Source organism: Nasonia vitripennis (assembly GCF_009193385.2).
Source record: "Nasonia vitripennis strain AsymCx chromosome 3 unlocalized genomic scaffold, Nvit_psr_1.1 chr3_random0007, whole genome shotgun sequence".
Lineage (NCBI taxonomy): Eukaryota > Metazoa > Arthropoda > Insecta > Hymenoptera > Pteromalidae > Nasonia > Nasonia vitripennis.
The window spans coordinates 10715-24663 of record NW_022279626.1 but is presented as its reverse complement, the minus strand read 5'-3'; the positions used below and the strand labels follow the sequence as shown (position 1 = coordinate 24663).

Below are 13949 nucleotides of genomic sequence, written 5' to 3'. Positions count from 1 at the left end.
TTTAACGATGTTGCCAGCAGGGTTTTTCTGTCGGAGGGCTACTTGCGCAGTGCTGGCTCTGCCTTCACCACATAAAAAAAACCGCTACCAATTCTTTAGCACGTAGCATTCTCTAACAAAATGTATAGTTCCAATAGATAAAATATTGTTTAAATATATAGTATAGTGATGATTTTTAAAATACTTTTAATCTTAATTATTTTACTGAAGGAGCACCCGTCAGAATATCAAATCATATAATTTTCATGAAAAAATTCAAACCTTAATATTTTAAATACCATAAAGTCTTCAGAACTTCATAAAATCATGAATTTTCTCAAAACATTCTGAACCATAGTTAGCGAGGTATAAAGTTAAACAAAAATTAATTTTTGTAACACATGCACGATTTTCGCGTTTTTTTTTTGACCTAAAGTTAGGGACAAAAGTAGTCGATTTCCGACCACCAGCGGGCGCAAAAGTACTTTTGCGCCCGCTAATTTCGAGGAACTTTTTTAACGAAACGGCTTTTTTACAAATATTCTTGTTGGAAATCATAGTTCAGCTCAGAAAACATACTGATAAACCAAAAAAACTCGCGAACAGTAACGATCAGCATTTTTTTCTGTATCATGAAAAATCCGGACACCAATATAAAAGTAAATAGTGTCACGGGCGCCGCGGCTTCGTCTGCTTCTCAAAGTCACCTTCGTGGCGCTACCGCGCCACTTGATATCTCTTTACTATAGATACACATATGCACATACGAGCGCACACATACATACAGACATTTACACATATCCTCACGCGTACAAAATCCTTCTTATAATAATTTTAATTATAAACAAATTTTTATAGAATTCAAGATGTTTCAAGAAATACCTTCTGCGTGCTTAGTTCGTGCATTTATTTATTTTTTTTAAATTACATCAACCGTAATATTTGTAGTAACTAGTTTAAGCTGCTTAAAAAAATATCTGAAAATGGAAAATAACCGAATGTGATATTTAGAATTCACATCAGAACTTTCTTGAGCATATTTTTCAATTAAATGAAAACGTCGGTACAAAAAACTTAAGCGCGTTAGTGTGGACGTCTGTTAGTGTATGTGAGTATGTGCGCACACGAGTGTGTGTCTATTTTATTTTTAAAAATCATAGATAACATTAAAATGTTATAAATTAAGTTACATAAACAATATGACTTACACTTTTATCACTCATTGGTGGCAGAACAACAGTTTTCTCTAGTATTCCAATAACTATTTTCCAAAGTTCTTTTAATAAACGCTTTAAGACAGTTTTTTCACAAGAATAACTATACCGTCCAAGACCCTCATCAAGTGTTTCAATTAAGGGTATGAGTACTTGATCAGCTTCCAGTGCCACAGTATTTCTCTGAGCAGATTGATTTATTTGGTCGCCACCCTTAATAGCTAGTAAATGGTCTCCGACTTCTCTTACGGACACGGTTATTCGAGGTTCTAAGCTTTTGGCAAACTGGATTGCTAAATCGTCCAAGGCACTATTTAACTGTGCTTGGAGCTCATTTAAAATGTTTGCAGCATCCTGCTCCAAGTTTCCTCCTCCCATTGATTCAAACATTTTTTCTAATTGGACTCGTAGTTGCTGAATGTTATTCATTAGAATACATGCCTGAAATAGTGGAAAACATATTCAAACGTATACCAATCAATATAATGACAATTCTATTAATAAGATTATAAATAATATAAAATAAAATGTTAGCCATGCGCGTAATGTTGCCTAATAGTTGCAGCATAATTTTGTATAGTATTGCGCAATCTGGAAATAAAATATTAAGATAAGATTGGATGCTTTAGGGGTTCTAGCAAAAACGATACAATGTAAAAAACGGACATTTCGGTCTTCAGCAATATTGCTCGTATATTTATAAAGGTTATGTAATCCTTCCACAATATTATCTAATCTGGCCAATCTGAAAATTCAACATTTTGGTAATATTGCCCGAACATTGGGAACTATATGGAGCTTTACTAAAATTTTACTAAGCATGCCTGGTACTAGAGTACGTGTTTGACAAATGGGGACTGGCAAGGGTGGCGTTCTTAGGAAAACTGGTGAAATTTTTATTAAAAGTAGGTGAGGTGTGTCTCGCACGAGCCTAAATTTCGCCGGGATTATATAATTAGACTTGTAGACTAGCCTTCCCAAAGTTTTAAGTAGAAACGGGGTGAAGCGTATAAGTCTAGAATTCTTCGCGACTATGTCGCGTTTTTCTTGCTTACGCAATCAGGGCGGCATTAAACGCCGAAATTTTGGAATGAAAGAACATGTGTTAATTTTTTCTAACATTAACTGCCTCGGGGTGATAAATAACTTCCAAAATAATATTCATAATTTTAAATACCATAGGGTTCTCATAACCTCATAGAATCATACATTTTCTCAAAACATTCTAAACTTTATTAAGCGAGTTAAAAGGTTTAACAAAAATAGTAGTTTTCAGTTATACAGGGTATACCGGATGAGAAACAAAGAATTTATATCTTAATATCTTTTAAACTAAACGGTTTTATAAGTTACACAAAAAAACCAAAAGATCGATATTTTTCCAAAATTTCAACTTAATTAATGCCTCTTTACTCCCGTAATCGTATGACATAGACAACTTTTTTTATTTTTTGATTTTTAGCTCGAAGCTACCCATATAGCAACCAATATTTCAGCAATATTGTCTGAAGGTTGCATTTGCAGATTCGTCAGATTCGAAAATATAGTACCAGGGTAATATAACCTTCGGAAAATTTTCCTGCGATATTGCTGTAAGGCATCATGTCCGTTTTTAGATTGCATTTCCAAAAGACAATAAGCATATTGTAGCAATATTGCTCAAAGATTATTTACAATATTGTAAAACATAGGCGTAAAACATTAAATTAAAATAATTAAATAAGCTTTTTCAAGGACTCCCGTGCCCATTTTGGGAAGTATCATCCGGATGGTAGTCCCCGAATAGGGCATGGGAGCCCCTAAAAAAGAATGAGGGGGGCATAAATGCGCAGGCGTACGCGTACGTCATCGTTATTTTAATAAGGTGACGACAAGAATGCACTAGCAGGCGTAATGCTATTTGCATTCAGAGTGGTACATAACTGGCGCAAAACGGTAAAGCTGGGAAAAAATCCAAGCAACGTCAATGTCATGCTGTGCACAAACAGCCACAAGCCTAGGTCAGTAATTAGTCTCCTGGGGGTCACTCTTGCCTCTAGACTTAACTAGGGAAAGCACATCAAAGTGAAATGTAGAAGCCCGATAATCATCTTTTGGACCTGCAGGATAGCTTTTGGTGCCACACGGGGTCTGGAATCAAATAATGTGAGATGGCTATATAATGCCATCATCAAACAAAGACTTTTTAGAGTTGGGTTTGTTTGGTACATTTGTTGTATATCCGATGCTCTTTATCGTAGATGATGTCCTGTCAATCAGGGTGTCAACCTGGCATCTGGACATCTTCTATGAAAAAGTCGATTTTTTATCGGCACATTAGATTTATACACGATGCTCTTCCTTATAGACAACATCCCGTCGACATGGGGAACATTCTGGCACCTAGAAATCGTCTACAAAAAGTTACGATTCTTTTTTGATACATTTGATTTGTAACCGATGTTTTTCCTTGTAATGATGCCCCGTCGATCAGGGAGTCATCCTGGCACCTAGACATCGTTTAGAAGAAGTCACGATTTTTTCGGTATATTCGATTTATATACGATGCTCTTCCTTGTAGACGATGTCCTGTGGATTAAGGAGTCATCCTGTCACCTGGTCATCGTATACAAGAAGATACACGTTTTTTTCAGTACATTCGATGTATATGGTGCATTTTTATATTTTCCTATATCAAGAAACCAATTTTTTAATTCATGATCTTTATTCCGTAATCTCAAATTTTCATTTAATGATAATTTCATAAAAGATAACTATAATTTTGCCATGGCGTACTATAGGATCTGTTTGTCTAAAGTCACCAGACGTAACGATGATTTTCTCTCTGAAAGAATTGTTATTAATATACAAATCTTGTAAAAATGTATTTATTGCTTTAAAAGCATGTCTAGATACCATCGATAATTCATCCCATATTATAATTTGATTGACGATTTTTCCCTTTAGTAAGCCAATTCTTACCGTAATTTATGCCGTGTCTCCATGTCCCCTTTTTTACTTGCAACACGTTTATCGTGTTTTCTATAATTTGCGTCGTCCGAATGGTGACAAGCTCCTTTATCAAGGCGCCTATGCTCAGCTCTTCGATTGTATAAGCCGTGTTTATTGCGCACTGATTTACTTTTAACTTTAAAGCTGTTTAGTACTTATCAAGAAGCGCGGTAGCGCCCCGATGACAAGTATACGTTTTATACACTGTGCCATCGGGAGCGCGCCGCGACCTATTATACTTTGAATTTGCTAAATAACCTATCTACGTTTTACGAATTCTGTATATATTTTATTCCATTTCCTGGTTATGTTTATGTATGAGTATACAATTTCAAAGATTGTCATAAGATCTTTCTAATTACCATATTATTTTTTCAAGAAAATTAATTTTGCGAGAAAAAAAATTGATTTTTCGCCTCTCCGATTCTTTTTTTTTCTTTTAGTCAGTCATAGCTATAGATATGCATACGATTATTTAATTATTACAAAGGCTACTTGATAGATATTGCAAATATAATAGAATTTAAATCATATGTCCTGTAGACTCATCTGTTGTATTATAGACGTAAAGAAGCTTGATTGCTGTACATCCAACGTAATAATTTTGAATAAAAAAAAGGCCGCGCTATGTCGTATCAAGTTAGCTAATGCGAGTAAACACTCTGCGCGGAGCGCGAGTGCTCGAGTTTTTTTCTCATTTCACGGTTTGCAGCCGTTTCTTTATCGCTGCAAGGGTCGAATATGCATATGCTATGCAGTTACATGAAATTTTTGGAAACCATGCTTTGTAGCCGACACTGGCAGAAAACCGCCTGTAGTTCTGAATTATACTTATTCCAGGAAGATAATCATTAAGTGCAAGCCCAGCTGAGCTGATCAAGCAGCAGAACAGTCAATATTTCAGTCAGAATTCAGCAGATATAGATAGAAAAGTCTTACTTATATCTTAATTCAGACGTCAGCTACCTTTCGTGTTTTTTTAATTGTCCCGTCGATTTTTCAACTCGATTTGATTCTATTTATAGCGTTTATTGAAAATAACTTGGTTTTCCTCCTAGCAAATACTTTCTCTGTTTGTTATTAACAATAATATAACGGCAAATTCATGGTTTTTAAAAAAAAAAATCATCATGATTGAAAGTTGCTTGAAATATTAAAATGCATAAATTATCATCTAAAGTATTTCGCGTAGAAGCAGTTTTTGCAAAAATGTAACTCCTAGCATCATGTCTCTATAATTTTTCAACTGGATATTGTTGTAATCGATCAGCTTATTACAAATAATTGGGTTTTCCAGCTGTCAAATACTTTTTTGTTTATTATTAACAATAATAATGGTCAAAATGTGTTTTTTTAACAATAACTCAAAAAAGACTGCTCTTATTACGAAAAAAAGTTATTAAAACTTGTTGAAGTGCATAAAGTATTATCTATATCATATACCATTTTAGTGCAGGTGCAGTAGATTTTGCAAAAATCAAACCTAAACTTTTAACTATGCTTTGCTGTAATTCAAATTGAATTTTTCTTTAAATATTTTTTTATAAGTTTATTTGAAACTCATTAAAAGGTTATGAAATCAGTTCACAAAAACACCTTTTACAAGGCAAAATGTTGACAACTATAAGTTTTGTACCTATCCTCACCATTCTGTATCTTAGTATTATAATTATGATTGTTCCTCTAAAAAGTAATCGTCTAATGTTTATAGCTTACAAAAGTTTTTCTGTATTTTTATCAATGTACGCTAATGAATGTAGTGAAATCAGTTTTGAAAATGTCAAGTGTTAAAAATCAGCACACTGACAAAAATCATTACTTACTACAAGAAGAATCAATCTCATTATAACTTCAAGGCAAAAATCCGCTTTGTGTTTCATGATTCTCTCACATCTAATCTGAATGTGCTAAAACTAATCTAAATCATCTTTTGCAAAAAAATGAGCAAAATCATAAATATAAAAAAATCAAATGAATTCATCCTAAGTATATAGAAGAATCATTTAAACACAAAGCGAATTTTCATCTTATATAAAAAATGTACTTTTCGAAATTATTCTTTTAATGCTTACTTGCCACGTCCCGTTGTCTTATAGTCTATCGATGAAACACTGACATTATTACTTTTAAAGTGTGAATCTGTTGATTAAAAATACAATATTTTTTGATTATAATCTAAGGAGCTTTACTATCAGGATATAGTCACAAAAATCTTCAAATATACCATGTTTGTTGCAAATAAAAAATCTCAAAGCTAAATTTAATAATTTGAAAAAATAGTAAGTAGTTTTGGAATATTATTTACTTTGATAATTTTGCTCTAAGGGGACGGATACACCTTAAATTGTCAAAAAAAAACTTCAATTTTTTGTTTATATATTCCCCAAATTATCAGGTATGACATTTCTTCGAAGGCCAAAATTCAGAATTTCCATTTTTCAGCTACCGCAGACTTATTTAAGATTTGGGCTTTGAAGGGCACTTTTATACTAATAGATATGTTTCAAACACATATAGTTTCCAGATGAGTGTGGAGTTTTAAACCAAAAAAATATTATTTAAAAAAGTTTTCTGAAAATAATCAACAAAAATTGTTTAAAAAATAACAAATTTTATGTTAATATCCTGACAAATCAATATGGCTTTCTTGAAACTATTCTTATCACTTATACCAAGTTATCTGTAGCTAAATTGGGATCCTGCATCGACATAATTTTATTCAAGTTTCTGTATTCTGCAATGTTTACTAATTTTTCATTTTATTGAGTGCAATAAATATAGGGTAATGGTCAGTTATTGATAATTTGAGTTTGTAAGTTACTGTATTAAGGTGGGTGAGGGTAAAAATTTTGAAAAATAAAGATTTGAAAGGAAAAAATTAAGGATATGATTTTGAAAACCTGAATTTGGGAATTCATAAAAATATCCTTTGCGCAATATTTTGATCACAAATATCACCTTTTGCAATATTTTAATTCAACATTTTTATTTTATAAATTTTTTCATTTCAAAATCTTAGTTTAAAAATTTTGAATTTCTAATCTTTACCATTTCAAATTTTTATTTTTATAAATTTTTACCCTCACTCTATTGAGGTTATTAGTTTTTATGACAATATTGTCAATGCAGGATCCTTTAGATATTCCTACAGGCGGCCTTGTGATACTAACGAAGCCCGGTATATATCCCTTTTTAAAGAAATTACACAGTAATTCTCGACTTAAATGATCGCATTCGAGAAGATCAAAAATATCTATTATTAAATGATTTTTAACATTTTTTTTATCAAATATTTATTTAAATCTAATATAAACTTACTCTTTGGTATTCCATGTGATCTATAATTCTACCCTCTTGAACGATTTCCGTATTTTGAACTAAGTTCTTATTTACAAAAACAACAACTCCATCATTTTTTTTAATTCTACTATCGTTGTAGTAAGACTTATATTCATAGTAATTGTCGATCAATTTATATATATATTATATATATATATATATATATATATATATATATATATATATATATATATATATATATATATATATATTATGATTTATTTGTTTGAATGATTTGTACAAGTAACAAGAGTTGGTTTGACTACAAGGCTTTCAAAAAATATCTTAATTTCATCAGAATTTGCATTTAGACTTCTTACATTTATGTGCATAACTAAATCATTTTTGTTACTAATTGCCTTGTTTATGTCGTCAATACCACTGTATGTTTTTTTCTTTTTGCACTGAATCCTTTTGTATCAAGTCGCGATAATCTAAAGCATCCATAATGTTAATAAATTATAGATTTACCGCTTCTTAACCTTATATCTTTCTGTTAAACAGGTAGTAGTTGCTGTTGTTAAAATTTGAGTAGCTGTTGTTGTCGCTTCTTTGCTGGCTCTGAAGTTCTTGCTGTGCTTTCTTTATAGATTTTGGTTATTGTTGCTTTTGCGTTTGTGTTGTTTTGTTTTTGGATGGATGTTGACTTTCTTCTATAAATCCCTGTTCATAGTAAACTGGGAGTACAGCCAGTAAAGTAGGTTTCACCGAATAGTCTGTAGACTCGATGTACATATTTATTTATTTTTTTTTTTGAAAATGCTGCATTGCTTGAATCACTAGCAATATGTTTGATGCCCAGATTTGTCTTGTATTCACAATTAGAGTATTTACAGTTTATCCATTTCATGGTATTATTTGTGCAGGTACTGATATTGTAATTTTCTTCGCATTTAAGGCATACACTGCTATTGTCGCATTTTTTTCCATTATGTCTAAACCTTTCACAATTATAACAAGGTCTTATGTCGATTAAGTCATAGACTTTGCAGTTCTGGTATTCCACGAAAATCTTGCTTTCACTTTCTTTAATATATTTATATGCATTAGCATATCAGGTAAAGCTTGACTCGGGAAGACCGATAGAGTCAACATCAATCTATACATATTTTTATTATGTTTTTCTACGGTATATATGTGCAAATGATAAGTGTCTTTCATTTGACTGTAAAAAATTTTACATTTCTATTTTTTTCAACACGTTGCTTTATAGTATATGTGTGCAGAAAATATAAACGCTTCATCCTACCGTAAAAAATTATCATTTGTCCTTTTTTTTTTCAAAAATTTTAGTTGCGAAATGTTGATTGGTAAAATGTCTGGGGTCACCTAGCACATCAATTCTTTTACAAATATACATATTTTTAATATGTTTTTTTGTAGTATATATGTGTAAAAGTTAGAAATCCTTTATCATACCATAAAAAGTTTACTTTTTAATTATTTTCTAAGCAAAATGTCAATCGAAAAAATGTCCGGAATCACCTAGCATATTAATTTTATTGTAAATATACATATTTTTACCATGTTTTTTTTGCAATATATATATATATATATATATATATATATATATATATATATATATATATATGTGGAAGTTTAAGATCCTTTATTTTACCGTAAAAGTTTTACATTTCTATTTTTTTTATCCATTTTTTAAGCAAAATGTTGATTGGAATAATGTCCAGAGTAACAGCACATCGATTCGTTTATAAATGTACATATTTTTATTATGTTTCTTAGCATTATATATGTGCGAAAGTTTATAATCCTTCATTCTACTGTAAACATTTTACATTTATGTTTTTTAACATTTTTTAAGGAAAATGTTGATTGAAAAATGTATGTCGTCTTTTTGCACATATATTGTTTTAGAGATAGTTGAACGAAGTGGAGAATTATATAGTTATATTATAGTATGGATTGTAACGAGCGCTGAGATTTCGAATCTTGCGCGCTTGTATGTCGCGCGATTAGAACTAGGATAGTAGACGACGTTAGCGGCGGCGCTGACAAGAGATTTTCTGCGAGGAGCGAGCGTGCGCTCAGACTCGTTTCCGCTTCGGCCGTGAACACAGCTATACGCAATAAATCGTTAATATCCGCGAGCCGATTACTGCACAAGAATGTTTAGACAGCCTTGAGTACTTAGAGGGACGCCTCCAGAACCACCTCAGCCAGCACCTACTCTTGGAGCTGTCATCCGTCGTGAGGACCAGGAATTGAGCGTTCGGCCAGCGACCGAGTAAGTAAGATCTCTCTCGATATCCGGGACGAAGCGGGTGAAGGCCGAGATTCGTCGCCACCGAATCGTCGGCCCAGCTTCGCCTGTGAAACCGCGTGCGTCCTACTCGCATTCGCGCGCGCAAGCATCGGATTCAGAACACTGTAATTTACTATATCTCAACTTAGCCTCTGATAATATATTTTCATTCCATTACATCCATACGCGAGTGTTTCTTTCTTTGTTCAATTCCCGATTGTCCCGACTGTTTGTATCGAGCATAAGCAGGCCAAAGCACTGGTGATAGCACTGCACCAACGGGGACGTCTACTTGCTATCACTCATCGAGGGAACGCCGACCGGGAAAAGGACCTTCTCGAGGTGACGTACGGCATCTTCGCGGCCGCATGGAAGTCTGTCGAATCGCCCCGTTACAGGATATATGTATACATATAATATAATATAACTATGTCAATATAATCTATAATGATTATACACATACAATGACTATAAATATTTAATCAAGATTAAGTGGATTATCTTGAAAACGATGTTATGTCATTAGAATTCAATTTTAATATCAAACATTTTATAAAAATTATGTCTCTTCTTTATTAAATTATTTAAAATAGCAGAAAAACTTTAAAATAATAGTAATGTTATACTATGATCTCATAACCAATGTAACCACACACCCTATGCTACTGTATATTATTGTTAATAAATGAGGGGTTTGGTTCAATAAATAATATCACACATTGTTCCAGTGAACCCTTCGGGTTAGTGTTGTATCTTTATTTAATACTCATCGTTGGAGACGCTTACACTTATATCGTCAGATACGCACAACATGTGGTTGGGCTCGCTATATAGCCATCTTACGCTCTCGGCGATCGAGCTGCCACTCTGACTCTATACTCACGCTCTCACACTATACCTATAGTTGTCGCTACCGCGCGCTAGTCTATCCTATTTGCTATAGTCGCGCACGCATGCCTGCTCACATATTCTCTATAGTGTGTCCGGATAGTAGCATATAAATTAACAAAAATTAGTATTTATAAAAAATTTTTATTGAAATTAGATGATGTTTCATTAATATGAGAAATAATTAATATTGCCTAGTATGTTATTATGTTATAATTTATTTGTATATAATTAAAATATAATTTTGTATTATAATACACGTTAGAGGAAACATTATGTTCATCATTATATTAATCGCGAGCGAAGCGAGCGTATCCTGCTAGTCAAATAAAATAAAATAACAAAAGTAACAGAGAATAACAGTTGTATGGCAGCCTGATAGATATTTTTATATTATTATTTCTAAATTTAAAACGCTCATTTACAATAATAATTTCCCAACATCATAACTATATAATTATTAAATTGGTTAGGTTACAATGTACCTTGACGCTTGGTAGCAGAGTGCTACTAGACCAAGTTTTGTATCCATTTATTGCACTCAGTTTCTTTTGTTCACCATTATCTTATTAATATGTGTCTCGCTGTAGTGAAGGTTTCGGTGGATTCATTCATTGTTCTGGCAAAAATAATTCTTTCAATTTTGTTTAATCTAGCTGGACATGCAAAGCCAACTGCGCATGTCACTCTGTAATGTGGAAACATCTGTCATTGTTGATATGCTGAGTTGCATTTGCAAGTTGATGTGAAGATTATGTCATCAAGAACTATTCCTTATGCTGTGGTTGTTGTTTTAGACGGTACATTGAGTTGATAAACTGTTTACTTTTTACACCTCTATCAAAGTATATATCTGTTACAATGCCGCTACCCTAAGCGGGTCTTGGGCGTTGTCGTCCAGATCGGACGGGTGGGTGCCTATCACCACTACACAGTGCGTCTTTAGGTTGCGGATAGAGGAACAGCCCCTGAGAAGGAGGTTAGCTGCGAATAAATTGAATAAGCAGCCTCGGACAGCCGATAGGAACAGGCATGGGTGTGATGAGCCCACACTGTCGAACGCATTCATCTAGAAACACTACGCAAGCACCACAACAAAAAAACACTTCACATTATCTCTTATCTCTCAATCTATCTCTTTCATCACACATTACAAAAAATGGGCAATAATCCTGCTGCCGAGGAGGATGCGGGAGCGATGACAACTGCCCCGAAAGGGGATGTGTAGAATGATTCGTCACCTAGTCTTACGCGGTAACGACATCATTATCGAAGGTGAATGGTATAGATATGTATTTATTAATGTACACTGTACTACGGAGGACAAAGAAGAAGAAGCTAAGGATCTCTATTACGAAACTTTAGAGCAGGTAATCGACCAGTTCGCGTCTTACGACACAAGAATAGTATTAGGCGATTTCAATGCTAAAATAGGTAGGGAGGAAATGTTTAGGCCTACTATAGGGAAGGAAAGCCTGCACGAAGCCAGCAATGATAACGGTATTAGGGTCATAAATTTCGCGGCGGCAAAAGATCTTATAATCAAAACTACGTGTTTTAAGCACAAGGATATACACAAGGCAACGTGGACATCGCCGGACGGGGCCACACAGAACCAAATTGATCATTTCCTCATTGAAAAAAGACGTCATACTAACGTTCTCGACGTAAGGGCTTACAGAGGGGCAGATAGCGACTCGGAACACTTCCTAGTAGTAGCCAAATTAAGAGCTAGACTAGTAGCGAATCAAAATAGTAAGCGAGCAACCAAGGTAGAAAGCTTCGATATTGAGAAGCTACGAGATAGAACAGAGCGAATTAGGTACCAGATAGAAATTAATAACAGGTTTCAGGCACTTGAAGAAGCAAACACATCGCCGGAGGGGAATGACGAACCGAATATCTTATGGGGGGACATCGAAAAAATGGTAAAAGAGGCCGCGAACAAAGTACTGGGTAAAAAGAAAAAACCAAAGAGCAAACCATGGTTTGACGAAGAGTGCGAACTCTGGTTTGAAAGGCGCAAAAAGGCTAAATTAGGTAGCTTACAAAATAGAAGCGATAGGACCGTAGAAGAGTATTCTAACGTAAGGAAACAGACGAGCGCGATCTACAGAAATAAGAAGCGGGAGTATCAAAAGAATCTTATTAGGAGAATAGAAACTAACAGTAAGGAAAATAACCCCCGCGAAAAGTACAGAGGGATTAACGCCATCAGAAAGGGTTTTAGGAGTAGAGCGCAATTGATGAAGGACGAAAACGAGGACCTCGTAACAAATGACAACGACTTACTGTCGCTGTGGAAAAATTATTTCAATAAATTATTAAACGTGCACGAAAATAGCGAAGAATTAGGGGACCAAATTCACACTGCTGAACTCCACGTGGAGGAACCGAGCTACCAAGAAGTAGAGGCCGCGATTAAAAAACTAAAAAACAACAAAGCCGCGGGAAATGACTCTATACCAGCTGAGTTACTCAAATATGGGGGCGTCGAGCTCACTTTCAAAATCTATAAAATAGTATGTGCTATCTGGAAAAATGAAATAATACCCGAAAATTGGAAGGAATCTATCATTATACCGATTTTTAAAAAGGGGGATAAGACAGACTGCAATAACTATAGGAGTATCTCACTTTTAGCAACGTGCTACAAAGTTCTGTCAAACGTAATACAAGCTAGACTCACTCCATTCGCGGAAGATATAGTAGGAGATTATCAGTGCGGATTTCGGCGCAACAGATCGACGAGCGATCAAATGTTTACCATAAGACAGTTAGAGAAAAAGTGGGAATTTTGCGAAACCATACACCAACTATTTATAGATTTTAAAAAAGCGTACGACTCTATTAAGAGAAGCAAAATGTATCAAATTCTAGTACTTCTCGGTGTTCCGAAAAAACTCGTGAGATTAATTCAAATATGTCTGAATGGAAGCACGGGAAAGGTCCGAGTAGGCGGTAATGTATCAGAATCCTTCATCATACGCGATGGTTTAAAACAAGGGGATAGGCTCTCTACGGTGCTGTTCAACTTAACGTTAGAGTATGCCGTTAGAAAAATGCAGGTTAGCCAGCTGGGCGCAAAGCTTAATGGAACAATGCAGATACTAGGCTACGCAGATGATTTGGATATACTGGGGGATTGTAGGGAAACGGTAGCAAGAAACGCGGAAATCTCCATAAAAGCGGTGGAGTATACAGGGTTAGAAATGAGTGAATCAAAAACAAAGTACATGATTGTGGATAAGCTAGGCATCTGCAGAGGGGAGAAA

The 13949-nt window shown here is 34.2% G+C and overlaps 1 protein-coding gene across 1 annotated transcript in view; it reads right to left on the bottom strand.

Annotated features, from left to right (window-relative positions):
- Positions 1-1657, bottom strand: part of LOC100680292 (protein unc-13 homolog B-like) — a 110840-nt gene extending 109183 nt beyond the window's left edge. The window contains exon 1 of the mRNA XM_031925998.1: positions 1188-1657. Within this exon, the coding sequence (XP_031781858.1) occupies positions 1188-1622 (435 nt within the window). The 5' untranslated portion in view covers positions 1623-1657. The remainder of the gene's footprint in view (positions 1-1187) is intronic.
- Positions 1658-13949: the final 12292 nt, after the last annotated feature.